At 38.7% G+C, this 17,293-nt stretch overlaps 1 protein-coding gene across 1 annotated transcript; it reads left to right on the plus strand.

Annotated features, from left to right (window-relative positions):
- The first annotated feature begins 2,609 nt into the window (after nt 1–2,609).
- LOC122042797 (60S ribosomal protein L37a-1) lies at nt 2,610–17,259 on the plus strand. The gene is made up of 5 exons (XM_042603106.1): nt 2,610–2,741; nt 15,540–15,579; nt 15,655–15,743; nt 16,813–16,895; nt 16,976–17,259. Exons 1-5 carry the CDS (start codon nt 2,739–2,741, stop codon nt 17,037–17,039), a joined length of 279 nt encoding a protein of 92 aa, XP_042459040.1. The 5' UTR covers nt 2,610–2,738; the 3' UTR covers nt 17,040–17,259.
- Nucleotides 17,260–17,293: the final 34 nt, after the last annotated feature.

The raw sequence follows: 17,293 nt of genomic DNA on the forward strand, positions 1-17,293 counted from the left end.
TCGGAGTGGCTCCTTCAAACCTTGCTTAATGGCGAACAGATTGACGCTGATCTTCTGGTAGTGCCTGCTGCTCGCGAAATGATGGAGGAAGGCCATTCGGAAATCTCTAAAGTTCTTAATTGATCCGTCCGACAACCTCCGGAACCAGCGTTGAGCCGAACCGGATAACGTAGTAAGGAAAACCCTGCATTTGACCCCATCGGTGTATTGGTGAAGAGTGGCTGCGTTATCGAACTTACCGAGATGGTCGCCCGGATCGATCACACCACTATACTCCCCGATCGATATTGGAGCATAATGCTTCGGGAGAGGGTCTTGCAAGATCACCTCCGAGAACTGGCGATTAACCCGCTCGAGGGATGACTCCGCGCGTGGTGCCTTCCTCTTTTTGGCGTCCCGTACGGGTGCTTCATCGGACGATCCCTGGTTGGCTAGGGCCAATTCCGACGGAGTTTGGAACAATGCTCGATGGAATGGAATAGGGGTGGCCTGCGCGTCCCCTTGCATGCCGGTCTGCCCCTTGTTCTGAGCCCAGGTAGAATATTGTTCCGGTCGGTCCTCCATTGTCGCTCGGCCTCCAGAAACCGAGGCGGCCTGCTGCACTATTCTCTCGGCTTGAGCCTTCTGTTGTTGCTCCACCATTTTTGCGGCTCGTGCCTGAATGAGTGCCTCTAGTTCCTCGGGAGAGAGTGTTACCATGAGTTGGCGTCCAACTTCTTCCATTTTCTCGGCTCGGATCCAGGTGCGTTCCCACAGACGGCGCCAATTTGATCCTGTCCGAGCGTTGAGTCGATAGACGCTGGGGGCGTGGCGCTCTCCGCTGACTCCGACTGGTGATCGATGAACCTGCAAAGAAGCCGATCCGGGAGGGGGTTCCCGGCAACGACCCTCCGACGCTCAAGTCAGGCGAAAAAGAAAAGAGGCAGAGTAACTGTGACTACAGTGATGAGAATTCTCTATACCTCCATCAAAGTCTGGGGTCCTTATATAGGACCCGGGGGGAGGGGCGCGGACACGCTTCTCGATGCTTGCCCGCTTCCCCAAACATACCTCCAAATGAGTGTGTCAGAAAAGCACGTCTGACGTCATTCCACAATCGTCCGAGCATATCCCTGACGTGACGGTAGAAGTTTCCACCGTACGATACTCTGTCCGGTCCGACCGCCGACCATGCTGTTTGTCGGTGGCAGGCGTCTCGAGGATGATGTTACCAGCTGTCCCTTTCGTCTTTTTGTGCCTCTTGTCGGTTCCAGGGGCAAGTGGTCCGGCCGCTCGGCGCTCCTAGCACTCGGGTACGTGTATGTATTGAACCGAGCGAGAAGATCCTCAGTCCTGTGCTCGGATGGGATCACACCTCAGTGATCTGTGCTTCGCCCGAGCGGTCTGTCCGCTCGGCCCATAAGCTCCTTTACCTTAAGCGTCGGAAGCTCGATCTATGGTCGAACTATATTCCGGTCGGCCTGGAGGGCATCCTGCCGACCGGGCTACTAGCCGGTCTGCTTGATGGGACCTTGGAGCCACATCTAATTATCTCCACATATCGTTGACCTCCGTCGACGTGGGTGTCCCGTCCTTACCACTTGATCAGGTTGTATTTTTTTTTTTTTTTAAAAAACTGAATTCGTTTGACTTTGAGTTTGCCTACCCAACCATCCATCGTCATCACCGTATCTCGACCGTCCTGAGAGGACGACGATAAATTAAATTGCAGAAGCAAACAGGCTCAACAACTTTGCTTCCTTCGTCATTTCAATTGAAACCCAAAAATAGAGCTTAGTTCTCATCATCATCGATACACTGATATATATGTGGCCTTCCAAGAACCAAAACAAATCCATGGATTCATCCGACGACGACGCCTCACTCTCCTTCTCGTTCAAATTTGAAGCCATCGGCGATCCTCCTCCGCAGGAGCCGGCCGACCTCCTCTTCTCCAGCGGACGGTTTTTCACCGAGAGCAGCAGGAGCTATGGGAGTGAGAAGAGGATGATCAGCTCTCCGGCGAAGCGGGTGTCGTTCAAGTTGTGCGATGCGCACGGCCGCCGGAGTGTTGGTGGTGGTGGATCAGGCGTGAGGAGAGTGGGATCGATTGGAATTGGAAGAGTGAGGAATATTGGTGTGCCTGAGAAGGGAGGCGGCGGGCAGAAGATGCGGCGAGTTGGGGTGCTGGGGATGCTTGCGGCGGCTTGCCGGCAGTGCCACGCATTTGAGCCAAACAAGTACGTAGCTGAAGAGAGAGCGGCGGCGCCTAACAATTGTAGAAGAAAGATGGTGGCTACTTGAAGAAGTGTCGGTTTTTTTAAAAAATGTGTTATTTTTTACTGGATTTTTTTTTTTTGGCTAAATACCTTTTATACTATATTTTGAATCTCTGCCGTGGATTTAACGATATTTTGTAAATTTAATTACAAATTTAAGACATTGATGAAATAATTTATATTCTGATTCAATAATTATAATATTTTTGTTTGAGCCATCGATGAACTTCTAGAAAAGCCCAATAGAATTCAGATTCAGATTACCGAAGTTGGGCCCAAGTAGAAGTCGGGTCCATAGGATATTGGACGGTCCTGATTCATTGTTCGCCTGTTCCAAATGATCCTCTTCCGTTCCAATCAGGGCTTCAGCGATAACTACGTCGAAATGGAGGCCTGCCTTCGCTCCTCCTCTTTGGACTTCTTCCTTGCTGCGTAGGTTGGCAGAGCAAGGCGGCATCTAGCAGCTCGACCCCGGGCAAAATGGTAAGCGTCGGCTCGTTACGATTTGATTCATTGTGTAGATTTCCTTTCTTGGTGGATGTTTTGTTTAAATTCTTCCTAGAGATTATGAGAAAGTGAACGTGGCTGGAATTTTTGGCTTTCCCCCTTGTTCTCTGTTGTTTGATAGCTGTATTCAAATTTGGTATCAAATTTTCTAGACTTCACTGTATCAGTCCGAAGTAATAAGCAACAATTTATGAATATTAGTTTCTAATAGTTTAATAGACTGTAAAAATGCTATCAAAAAGGTATTTTTGTGTTAGGTTAGTGAATTTAGTGTGAAGGTTAATTTACATTATAACAGTTAAAAGACATCAAAACAGGTTTGAAAGTGTTTACACGCCTTAGATTCAATTCTTGTTCATTGTTCTTGTTCAAACTTTGTGTTATTTCCTCTCTGGCACTACTCTGTTTCAACCATCTTAAAGAGTTAATTCATTCATAACCATGGAGTCCACTCAAGAATTTGCCATCAAGATTTTTTTTTTAAAAAAATTCAATAGGAAATTTCATATGTGAAAAGAAAAACCCTAGTATGAGGGGGCCAAACCTGACCTCATACTACAATTTACAAGGACTCCAAAGATTTACATGTATATTCAAACTAAGATAACTCCTCTCGATACTTACATTCTAAGATCTCAAAACAAAAAGACTTCACTTACAAACTCTTTAACAAAATAACACCAACATACCAAAGAGGTTTCTTCCACTTCCTTAAGACTTGTATCTCCAAATAATCACCAACAATGAACGCTTGAGAATATGCCTCCAAGCTCACAAAAATAAGTCCAGACCATGATCTCCAAACAGACTACTCCATTCCAATTCTTGCACACATCAGAAGTGCAAGAATTACAAGTGATTATCACATCACCGAATCACCGATAGAGGAAGCTGAAACAATTGTACCTATGGGAATACCAATAAAAATCAGGTACCAAAAAGACTTGCATCAACTTCTCGAAACCAAAACCATCCAAACACACTTTAGATTTGTGATACCATATCAAATCAATAGAATATACATCCAAGCACCAAACAAGTATCCTCATCCATAAGCTTTCACCAATATAAAAAACCCATCAGAAAAAACACCAGCTTCCATATCAATACCACCAATAGAATTACATCAGCTCCTTACAACATCACAAGGAGAAAGACACGTTGAACTAATTGCAGCTCCACAATTTTGCCGAAACAATTCGAATAACAGCAGCCCTCCCCCATTCCAAAAACAAACAATAGCATTAACAGTCATCATCATTTTTGCAGGTTTAAACATACACTCATCAATCAATTACCACATATCAGAAGTTGAGAATCAAAACTCCATGGTAATAATGAAACTGCACTAAACAGATGCTGGATTCATTAAATATCAAAGCTATCAAAACAAACTTACCAACATCACCAATAAAACCTCATCAACTTCTGATCAAAACAAATCATAGCCTCAGGGTATTTAAAAGAACATTTCCTAATCACAAGAAACAAGAATCCACCACCAAATAAAAGAAATAACTTCTCCAATCCAAACTGAACTACACCATTGCAAAGAAAAGTTTGAATTCCTGGCCCAAGAAAACCCTTTACTATAACCACCAATCCACAACACAAAGAAGCCACCAAATCACAAAGATCTTGCAAAACCCTTTACAAAAATATTCAAAGAAAACCTCCCAGAAGCCAATCCAAAAGATCCTCAACTTCCTTTATGCTGTACAAAATTCCTTTAATGTAATCACCTAACCGAAGCACCAGAAAACATGCCAAGCTCTGTCATCAACTCCAAAAGAAACCCCTTTAAAACTGGGAAATACCCATAACCAGCAGAACCCTCACATTTTGGGAACCTCCAGCCGGCAAAACACCAAAAAGACCATTCCACAAGTGCTTCACAATATGAAAAGAAGGAAACCTGTAGCAAAATACAAAACCCCTGTGCTTGTGACACACAAACCAAAAATCTCAAAATCCATGCCTTCAAAAGCTAGACATGCACCCTTGAGGTTTTCCATGAAATAGCCATATCAGAAACTCCATATAAACAAACATAAACCCATACCAGAACAGATCCATAAAAATTCAGAAACCCATATCAGAGAAACCAATCTTCATGAAACACCACAAATCTACTTTTCTAATAACATCACATTTCAACAAAATAAAAGCTGTCTTCATGTCCAACTCCACACTCCCCTATGTATCAGGTTTACATGAAAGTCTCACATAAGGAAGACCAATCCTCTCCAATTTACAGATTCCAGAAAGCTCCTTGTTAATAGAGTGACTAAATAAAACAATGTCCTCAGAATAGCCAAAAGCTCTATTAGCAAGGTGGTCAACCGCCGCATTTGCCTCTCTATTTTCATGGAAACAATGAACATTATACTTACCAATCAGGTTCTTAATTTTCAGTACCAAATGTCTAAACTCCCAGCACACAAAAGGAGATCGAATAATTTGTAAAGCAACCATGGAATCAGATTCAAGCCATAAAGGAAAATAAAAGTTATCAACACAAAATTGCAAACCTTTACAAATGGCAAATAATTCTGCTCTAACATTTGTTTCCATACCAATAGATCCCTGCATAGCTCTAATAACCAATCCATTAGAAGCTCTTAACAATAGACCCATAAGAAGAGGGACCCGGGTTATTGTTTGAGCACCCATCAGTGTTGAGCTTATAGACACCCACTTCGGGCTTTTGCCACTTCACCATAGTAACTATATCGATTGACTTAATCTCAGCATGTATCCCAAGCAACTTAGCTACTAAAATGTAACCTTTCCAATGACAATTCTTAATAAACTCAGCAACACTACCATGACAGATATATTGCATAATATTCCTAATAATTTTTTGCACCGATGAGGTAATACCACGATGCTTAGCATAATTCCGAGCCACCCACAAAAACCAAATAATAAGGAAAGGTATCACCTCATGGACATTGCCTTGATGAGACCATCCAACTCCAACCATCCAACTCTCGAACATAATAAAATTTCTAACCTGAAAAAGATGTGCAAAATAGGACCATACCTAGAGCAATTGTCCCATTGAAAAAAAGATATAGAGATATTTGGAATCAACAATCTACTCCAACAAGCCTTCCAAATTAAATGGGAGTGATGTGAAGTTCTAACACAATTCCATACAGATTTTAGAGAGAATTGGCCATCTTTAGAAGGTCTCCACACTAATGTATCTGGCTCATTCATGAAAATAGGTAACTCACCAATCTCTTTCACAATAACATACGGAAGGGCTTCCCAAAGTTTAACCAGATTCCAACCCTGCTCATCAATAAAATTTGAAACCAAAACATTTAGAATCCCTAAAACAGTATAAGACCGAAATAATGGACCACTATCAAGCCAATAATCATACCAAAATTTTATTTTTCCATTGCCTATAATCCACCCAATATGCTGTTCTGCAATGCTGCGAATTTTAACAAGTCATTGCCAATATGGAGAAGCATTACATTTTAACTCAACCAAAATAGGAGATTTAACACCAAAATAAATATTAGTTAAGAATAAATCCCACTTCTGGTCTCTAAAACGATACTACAATTTAATTGATAATGCAGTAGCTACATCTGAAAGTCTCCTCAACCCCAATCCTCCTAATTTTGGTCTACAAATTTTGGACCAAGAAATCCAATGTGTATTCTTTTTTGAACCCAAAGATCCCCCCCAAAAAAAATTAGCAAACATCATTTCAATCTGATGAAGCATTACTAAAGGAGGAAGTATAATCTGCAATAAATAAAAAGGCAAGGAACACAACACACTCTGAATAAGAAGTAATTGATCCTATGTGAGAGCCACGAGATATTCCATCCAAGAAGCTTTTTCCTTATTTTTCTAAAAGAGGCTGGAAATAAACCGACTTTCTATTTCAAGAAAATATAGGAACCCCCAAATAAATAATTGGGAACGGCCCTTATTGAAACCCGGAAATGGTAGCAATCAACTTTCTACGCCCGACACATATTCCTTTAGAAGGAAAGAACTGACTCTTAGCCTCATTAATCAATTGACCCCAACAAGCTTCATATGTCCTCAAAAAATCTTTAACTCTTTTCACACCATTAATAGATCCATTCATTAAGATCATAATATCATCTGCATACGCAAGATGTGATATCTTAACCCCACATCCAGATTCAAAGAACATTTGAGGACATTTATTAAAAAGAGAATCCAATCCCCTACAAAGAAATTCAGCAACAATAATAAATAATAGTGGGGAAATAGGATCCCCTTGTCGAAGGCCTCGTTTTGCATGAAAGAAATCAGACAAATGACCATTAATACGCACAGAAAACCAACATGCATCAACACATCTTCTAATAAGATCAATAACAGAATCAGAAAACCCAAAAGCCGCCATTACTTTAAATAAGAAACACCATTGAACCTGTCATAAGCCTTACCCATATCAAGCTTTAGAATTAAGTTACCACCTCTCACATGATAATTCAATTTGTGATTAAGCTCCTGAGCCAAAAGAATATTATTTGATATTAAACGACCTGACACAAAGCCACTTTGCAAGGGAGATATAATTTTCTCTAGTGTTTGTCTCAATCTAATAGAAATCAATTTAGAAACAATCTTGTTCGAGACATTACACAAACTAATTAGCCTGAAATCTTGCCATTGCTGTGGACTATCAATCTTCGGTAAAAGGACAATGGTAGTGGCAACCATTCCCTTTGGAAGATGTCCCTCTCTGAAAAAGTCCAAAACAGCTTGATATACATCTTCCTTAATAATCTCCCAACAAGCAACATAAAAGGCCACTAAAAAATCATCTGGACCAGCTGCACTATCTTCACACATATCCAAAATAACCTGCTTAATCTCCTCCATAGAAGGTAATGCACATAAAACAGAATTCTTATTAGCACTAATCAATGAAGGAATATGCTCCCTATCTATTTTGGTGCAATCAAATTCCTCTCACATCAACAAGTCCTCAAAAAAATCTCCACCCGAAGCTTGAATAAGCTCCGGCTTGTCCAAGCAAATCCCCTCATTCCATATCCGAAAGATCCTATTTGCCATTCTCCTTTTTTGTACCATACTATGGAAGAATTTAGTGTTTCGGTCATCTTCACCCATCCACCACCTAATAGCTGCCTTTTGCTTTCAAAAAGTCTCCTCCGTATATAAAGTTTGAAACAAAGAAGTCTGCTTCTTAGCCATATTCAATTTATTCACTTCAATGGGATCCAGATCAAAAGACTTTTCAGCAATAGAAAATTCCTCTTCAGCTTGCTTGACCTTGTCATGAATGTTCCCAAACACATCTGTGTTCCACCATTTCAAATGAGCTTTTAACCTCTTAAGTTTAAATTGCAGTTTATGAAGTCCAAAGCCATCACAAGGCAACATCCAATTCAGTCTAGCCGTGAACAAAAAAATTGTGATGTTTAATCCACATATTTTGAAATCGAAATGATGACACCGGTTGAGAAAATCAGGAAATGAAATAAATAAAGGGCAGTGATCAGAAGCATCTCTACTTAAATCTCCACCCGAACTGAAACCTGTGGTTATTCCATGATAGAGAAATAAGTATTCTATCCAAACACTTCCAAATTTTATTATTAGTCTACGTAAATCTGTCTCCCATAAAACCAGCATCCAATAAACCAGCTAACATCGAAAAATTATTAAAATCATCCACTATACCCAACTTAGGAAGAATTCTTGCAGAATGCTCATTATAACATTAAAATCTCCACCCACTAACCAGAAATCATCAACATCAGGCTTGATATCTAAAAGCTTTCCCCAAAGAACATTTCTTTCAATTGTTGTGCATTTAGTAGAAACCACAGTCACCAACATACTAATAGGGAATATATGAGATTGTAATTTAAGATGTAAAAATTGTTCATGATCCATCAATATAGTACAATCTACATTATTATCATAAAGAAATCAAATTTTCCCAGAACAGTTTATCACACCATGATTAAAACCCAACCTCCTAGTGATAAAAAGATGCATCAAAAGAAACAAAAGGCAGGCTCAAGGATACCCATAAAATTAGCATGATGATATTTTTTCAAGAACAGTGTTCTCCTAAGAGATTGGAATTATCCTAGACATTTAATTTTTTTTTAAGAAGTTCTTTGAGCATTTGCTTTGCTTCGAGTTACCCTTTGATTAACAACCGGATGTTGTTGGATGACCAAATCCTTATGCAAGACATCATTTTTCTCAAGGATCACACTTGAAAAATCTGAAAGAGAAGAGCTTCTTTGTAAATGCACAGAAACAGATGTATCAGACTCATTCGTATCCACAAAAGATTTGGACATTCCCACACCAACATTTCCAACCTGCATCTCTAAAGGAAGAAGAACCTCCTGATTGCTCTACATTATCAGCCATTTGATTCAATTGACAAACTGCTAAACGCTTTCCTGTAGATGAAACAAATGCTGTAGGTGATTCTGCATTTCACAGACAAGGTCGGCACAGCTAGAAGCTCCAACTTTAACAATTCTCTGTGTTCAGAAACTGAGCCAGCCTTTTTCACTGTAAACACCTCTGCCCAAATGGAATTCTTCACCTTTTCATTCTGACCAGCCACTGTTTGCTCTGATCCAACACACAAAAGAACACTATCTTCAATTAAGTTCATATCCTTCTGACTTTGATGCCCACCAGCCACATTTAAATCAGAATTAGAATCCAAAATTTCAACTAAATCTCCAATCACCAAGACTTCTTCCCTCATCTGTTCACTACTTGTCTTCCCATCAGAACTTCTATTTTTATTCCTTTCTTGCGCAATACCATCTGTACTAATAATCACCTCATCCTGGTTCAGTTTTCCGTCTTCTTGCATGGTGCATTGCTCAACTTCCTCCAAAGCACAAAGAGGTTGGAATCTGTTTCCACCTTCATTAACTTCTTTGGCCGCCATTTCCATTCTATTGGAACTCACCTTTTTCTGAATCCAAACCTGATTTGCCACATCTTTATTATTAAGCATCAAGATGTGTCTCCTTTAAATCAGCAGGATTCTCTTTTTCTTTCCCAGCATTCCTCCTTCAATTTATAATCACTCTTAAATCCTCATTATCAACATTAGTCTCCATCTTATCAGACCTCCACATAGGTTTTGGCTTCTTGCCATTAGCATAACAATCATCTACAAAATGGCCCAGATGCAAACAATCTACACAGTATTTAGGGTGTTTTTCAAACACCACTTTTTGCAGCCTCTTTTCCTCACCAATGTCAATCCAAAAATCGTCTACCTTTGACTTTAAGAGATCCATTTCCACACATTCCTGAGCCATAAACAATCTGGTTCCATCAGCAGTTGCTTCATCGATTTTAATCGGTTTCCCAATAATGCAAGCAATTGAAAACAAACACCTCTTGTCTTATATATGAATAGGCAGATCTGGAAGCTGAATCCAAACAGGAACAATAGAGGATTCTGCCTCAGAGGAGAAATGAGGAAACCACTTAAAAATTCTCAAAGGAACACCTCCAATGAACCAAACATCTCGAGCCCAAATACGAGCCATATCCTCGTTTGAAGTAAGATGCAATAAAATGTACCCGGAATGCAAAAACCGAACATTATAAAAGCTAGACAATCCCAAATTCTCAAAAGCTTGTAAAACAACCATATTATTTGGCCTCCAGCCAGGAAACTTTCCAATTAATGTGAATTCATAAGGTTTAGCCATACTAGCGATCTCATCCTCAGAGTAAAATATACCTAGTTTATTGTTGTAGATCGTTGCAGGATTGCACTCCTCTGCAAGGTCAGCGAAGCTCTTCTTCGAGGTGCATGGAGACTGTGGCTTCAAAGGGGCAGCATAGGAGACCTTGGTAGGGGCTGACTCCAGGTGGAGATAGGAAGAGGGGGGAAGTGTGATGGATCCGGTGCCGACGGCATGCCAGCGCCGTAGGTGAGAGGGTCACCGCCCAAATCGCCCAAAAAGAGAGAGTCGGGGAGTAGACGGTTAGGGGTTTTTTTTCCAAACTTTGTCAAACTAGATAGGCTTGATGGAACGGGAACAAACTTCAACTGGTGGAAAGACAAGTTGATGTTCTTTCTCACCGCATTGAGGATCGCTTGTGCGCTCAACCTTAATCTTCTTGCGATCACATCACCCACTGATGATGATTTGGAAGAATTAATGAAGCAACGGGTCAAGCGGGAGGAGGATGAAGTGCTTTCTCAACACACTTTCGGACACACTCTATGATCTGGTCACTGCGGTGAAGAATCTAAGAGAGATTTGGACAACTTTGGAGCGTGAATATGTCATCCAAAAACAAGGATAAGATAAGTTTCTTGTTAAAAAATATTTTGGGTTTAAGTTAGATGATAATTCTCCTCTAATGGATCAAATTCATAATCAACAAGTGATAGTTTGAAAACTTAAGAACTATGGTGTAGAAATTTCAGAATCTATGCAAGTAGGTGCTATAATTGCGAAGTTGCCATCTTCATAGAATGATTATCAAAAGAAATTACTTCATACTTCTGAAATTTTGACCATATCTAGTGTGTTGAAACACCTTAGAATTGAAGAAGGCACTAGGGTCTTGCATAGGAAAGAAAAGAAAAGTGGTCCTAGAGTGAATTTGGTTGCGGAGAATAGATTTACTAAAAAAACCTAAAAATGCCTTTTCTAGTGACAAGAAGAAGAAGAGTAGAGTTTTTACAATTGTGGCAAAACGGGGCATTACAAGAATGAATGTAGGGCCAAAAAGAAACAAAAATATAATAATGCTCCTAGTGCTAATACTATTGAAAGTGCAGAAATGGAAGCAATGGTTACACTTGGTGTGTCAACCGAACTCCACATGGCAACACCTTCCTCATCAAAGGATTGGTGGTATGACTCGGGTGCAGCCATACATGTGTGCAGTGACAAAGATCAATTCAAGACATATGAAGTGCTTGAAGGACATGAAGTGATTATGGCAAATGGTGTAAGAGCCAAGGTGCTTGGCAAGGGTGATGTGCACCTTCAATTCACATCCTTAAAGAAATTGATCCTTACCAATGTACTTCATGTCCCAATCAAGAATCTTGTCTCCGCGGATATCCTTAACAAGAAAGGATTGAAGGCCGTAATAGAGTCCAACAATTTAATCTTGTCTAAGAATGACATTTTTATAGGAAAGGCATATGCTTGTAATGGTATGTTTAAGTTGAGTATCAATGAAATAAATAATATTTTTATTTATATGCTCGACTCTTCTTATTGTTTATGGCATGGTAGATTTAGACATGCTAGTCATAAAGTGTTAAAATTTATGTCTAAAAATAGACTAATCAACTATAGTGATCATAATAAACTAAATAAGTGTGAAACATGCATACAAGCAAAAATAACTAGATTGCCTTTTCCTAAAGTTGAAAGAACAAATCAAGTTCTTGAGTTAATTCATTCGGATGTGTGTGTACTTAATGGGTTACTAACAAGAGGGGGTAATAAATACTTCATCACATTCATAGATGATTTTTCAAGATTTACTTATGTGTACTTGATGAAATCAAAGGATGAAGCATTTAACTCTTTTAAGACATATAAAGCTCTGTAGAAAACCAAATGTGCCAAAAGATTAAGATTTTTGAGAAGTAATAGAGGAGGTGAATATCTCTCAAGTGAATTCTCAAAATTTTGTGAAGAAAGTGACATAGTGCGCCAAACTAGTGCGTCATACACACCACAACAAAATGGTTTGGCTAAAAGAAAGAATATAACTTTAAATGATATGGTTAATACCATGTTATTAAGTTCAGGATTGTCAACTAATTTGTGGGGTGAGGCATTGTTGGCTGCTAGTCATGTCCAAAATAGAGTTCCTTCGTTAAGGACTAAAATGTGTCCGTATGAGTTATTGAAAGGAAGAAAACCAAACCTATCATAGTTAAGGGTTTGGGGATGTGGCTTTCTATAGTTCCTGACAACAAAAGAACAAAATTAGGACTTAGAGCATTCAAAAGTGTGCTAGTAGGCTATGTTGAAAATTCAAAGGCATATAGATTACTTGACATTGAGAACAATGTCATAGTGGTGGGATCAAGAGATGTGCAATTTTCAGAAAGTCAATTTCTCAAGGACTTAAAAGAGGGAATGATTCCAGTTAGTGCATCAAGTTCTTTCCATGAAAAGACTTCTAGTGAGTCAAGAACCAATGAAGTTGACATCTCTAGTGAACCTAGAAGAAGTCAAAGACAAAGAAAGAATGAACATCTTTCTTCAGATTTCATATGGTCACAAAACAGTGTGTTTCTTATGGAAGGTACCAGGGATTCTCTATTATACAAAATTCTATTTTTGCTTAGTGTTGAGGAAGACCCTAAGACCTATAAAGAAACCATGGACTCTAGGGATGCAACTTGTTGGAAAGAAGCTATAAATGAATAATTGGACTCAATACTATCTAATGGTACTTGGGTTCTAGTTAATCTACCACAAGGCTCAAAACCTATTGGTTGCAAGTGGGTGTTTAGAAAAAAACTAGCTACTAATGGAACCATTCTCACCTACAAAGCTAGGTTAGTAGCTAAAGGGTTTAGACAAAAAGAAGGAATTGATTACTTTGATTCATATGCACCCGTAGCTAGAATAACCTCTATAAGAGTAATTTTAGCTTTGACTTCCATTTTGAATCTTCATGTTCACCAGATGGATGTGAAAACAACCTTTCTAAATGGTGATTTAGATGAAGAGATGTATATGGATCAATCGGAAGGCTTTGTGCTTCCTGGAAATGAGACTAATGTGTGTAAACTAGTAAAATCTCTGTATGGTCTAAAACAAGCCCCAAAACAATGGCATGAAAAGTTTGAGGGTGTTCTACTTTCTAATGGTTTTAGATATAATAATGCAGATAAGTGCATTTACTCTAAATTCACTAGTAAAAGTAGAGTTGTAATTTGTATCTATGTCGATGACACGCTAATTGTAAGTGACACTACAAAGGACATAGTTGAAACTAAGGAGTATCTATCTTCTAAGTTCAAAATGAAAGATCTTGGCGAGGTTCATACTATCTTAGGGATAAAAGTTAAGAGACATAGTGACGGTTTTGCTCTTTCTCAAACTCACTATGTTGATAGGATTTTAAAGAAATATCAATATTTGAATGTGAAAGAAGCGAGTACACCTTTTGATTAACCTCAAAGTTTGTGATAATGATGGTAATCCGGTAGCACAACTTGAGTATGTAGTCTTATTGGAAGTCTCATATATGGAATGGGTTGTACAAGACCTGATATACCTTATGCGGTGTGCGAATTAGCTAGATATACAAAGAATCCAAGTAAAGAACATTGGAAAGCGTGACTAGAGTGTTTGGTTATCTAAAAAGGACAAGAGATTTAAGCATTTTCTATAATAATTTTCCTTGTGTTCTAGAGGGATTTACGGATGCTAATTGGATCACTAGCATAAGTGATCAAAAACCTACCAGTGGTTTTATCTTTTTACTTGGTGGTGGAGATGTTTCTTGGATCTCAAAGAAACAAACACTAATAACTCATTCCACAATGGAATTTGAGTTTGTGGCGTTAGCCTCAGATTGTAAAGAAGTCGAGTGGCCGAGAGATCTATTACTTGATATAGATTTTTGGACTAAGTCAATGCCACCTATAACCATGTATTGTGACAGTGAAATTACTATGTCTAGACATATTAGTTTTAGGCATGCATTTATTAGAGAAATACTTAATAATGATGTTGTCTCTATTGTGTTTGTTAGAATACATAAGAATTTAGCGGATCCGCTTACCAAATCTCTAGCAAGAGATTTGGTGAGTTTGACAACATCCAGAATGGGATTGAAACTCCTAATCTAAAGTCATTTAATGATGGGAACCCAACCTCCTTCTAGTACATCCTAGATTGAGGGGTTTAAAGGGTAAAAATAAGTTATTAAATGATTGTGAGCCCCTGGTTCATGGGTACCATTCCAAGTTCAAGATCCATACTTTGTTACTCTTAAGTGAGTAGGTTGAACTTAGGTTCTTAATGCAATTTTCTCAGAAGTGTTTTATTAGGTCAATTAATAAGAATTGAGATAATGAATTCATAAGAAGTGCCGCTTCTAACAAAAGTTTGGGGTAAAGCTTTTGTAAATGGTTATGATACTAGGATGAGCACATGGCCAGTAAACTTGCTAAAAGTGTGTGAATCATAGATAAAATTGATGGTTCGTATGTGTGATAAGTTTAAGACATAGTTGAATATTGGTTTAAGCAATGAGCCACCAATCATTTGACATGGACTTGTGACTTATTTACACTAAGAGAGTTTAAGATGAAAATCACTTTCTTTTATGTGTAATATCAATAAGTGTTAGTTTGGAGTTACATTGCAAACTAAGTGGGAGAATGTTGAAGGTTAGTTTGCATTGTAACAGTTAAAAGACATCAAAACAGGTTTGAAAGTGTTTACACGCCTTAGATTCAATTCTTGTTCATTGTTCTTGTTCAAGCTTTGTGTTATTTCCTCTCCGGCGCTACTCTGTTTCAACATTTAGACTATAGGTATCTTCCGTGTATAGTTAATATTGGTACATTATTTGGTCTACCCCCCAATTTTTGTGAAAAACTACATGCAAATGTTTTTTTTTCTAGTTGGTGATCACCTTATTTCTCGCAACCTGCTTCTATGTTTTATGACTATCCACGCAACTGTTAAGTCTTGTTGGCTTTCATTCTTTCCACTGACTGGTCACTTTTGTTTCATCTGATTACAGACTAAGCGCACCAAGAAGGCTGGAATTGTTGGGAAATATGGTAGTCCAATAGTTCAGTAGCTCTATCTTTGTTCATCAAGAAGGTTGTTTCTGATTTGGCCTTTTTGGCTTTCAGGTACCAGATACGGTGCAAGTTTGCGAAAGCAAATTAAAAAAATGGAGGTTTCTCAGCACGCCAAGTACTTCTGTGAATTCTGTGGGAAGGTACAATTTCTTGTTTTGACTTTCAGCTTGCTAAGTTATCTCATGCTGACTTGCTGGATAAAAGCTTGATCTACATTCTATTTGTGGATAAGTTGCAACACTGATTAAGCTGAGTGATGCTATTTTTGTGATCATTGCATCTAATTTTAGCATTCAGGTGTTGAATTTTGTCTTGTGTATTAGATTTTGAAACATAGTTGTTAGTGGTATTTGTATCATTCTTGTGAGCACAGTGATGCATCCAATAATTTTTTTTAAGTGGGTGTGGCAATTCATATTGATGAAATCTTAATCATATATTAAGACAATTCATTGAAAATGTTCTGCGACTAATATATTTTGAATTTGCAGTCTCAGGCACAAATATAATATTTTTATGATCAATTCACTCCACTATGTAACTAGCTCTGCTCAACCATCCTATTTATGTTCTTTTTATGCATTGAAATTCATTCCCAAGAAGAAATCTTCTATTCTTCATATTGCATAAGAAATTTGTGAATGTTACACTTAGGATCTGTATGTTTTGCATAAATTATTTGTTTTTTTTAAAGTTCTTTCCTCATTTTCATGTGCTTGGTGTAATCAATGGAAAATTGAGGGGAAATGAGTTCCACTCGAGACAAAGCGGAAGTCAATTTTCCCCATGCTCTCCTTTGGAGTGGAACTCATTTTCCTCACGAGCTACTCTCTCCTTAATGACCTCCAACCCCCTCGTAATCATGTGAGCCCCTTTGCCAGCCCTTGCAACCTGCTAAAGTAGTTTTTTTTAGCTCCTGCAAGCCCTTTTACTTCTCTGGCAGCTCTCGCAAGCCATTCTGGTGAAATTATAAGAAAGTTCATGAAAATATTTCACACAAAAGGGGATCTATTCTTCCACCGGTTTCAAGGTTTTCATTTCTGAAAGTTATGATACTCCTCTTGTTTATGAGATCAACGTATCATGTCTGTATTATAGGATCACGCTAGCTGCTGATTGCCCTCTTGGGTATAAACCTCTGACTGATTATTTCTTAGAATGCAGCATCATTCCATTGACTGATTAGTCACATTTCTCCTTTTTCTATAGTTTGCTGTGAAAAGAAAGGCAGTTGGAATTTGGGGCTGCAAGGACTGTGGCAAGGTCAAGGCCGGAGGTGCTTATACATTGAAGTGAGTATGAGAATCCTACTCTTGCATGGTTTGGTCATTGCATTTCCCTTTGCTCACACTTCATTCTTCTTCTTTGATAGCACTGCTAGTGCCGTGACTGTGAGGAGCACTATCCGTCGCCTGAGGGAACAAACTGAAAGTTAAAAAGGAGTGAAGCGTTGTGCAAACATGCAGCTCAAAAGTCAGCTCAGACTAGCTATTATTTTATCCAGACAAATTTAAATCTGTTTAGGCTTTGTATGCCTACTCTTGTTAACGTTCTTTGGGCTCTTCAGTTTGTTCGTGGGTTGTGTTTGTGTAAGCACAATACTGTATTCCATTTTTCAGAAGAGTACAATTCTAAAAACTAAATATTCATCGTATAGTTTGACATTCTAAAATGTATTCTTCGATTAATT

The sequence above is a fragment of the Zingiber officinale genome, chromosome 2A (genome assembly GCF_018446385.1).
Source record: "Zingiber officinale cultivar Zhangliang chromosome 2A, Zo_v1.1, whole genome shotgun sequence".
In the NCBI taxonomy this organism is placed as follows: domain Eukaryota; kingdom Viridiplantae; phylum Streptophyta; class Magnoliopsida; order Zingiberales; family Zingiberaceae; genus Zingiber; species Zingiber officinale.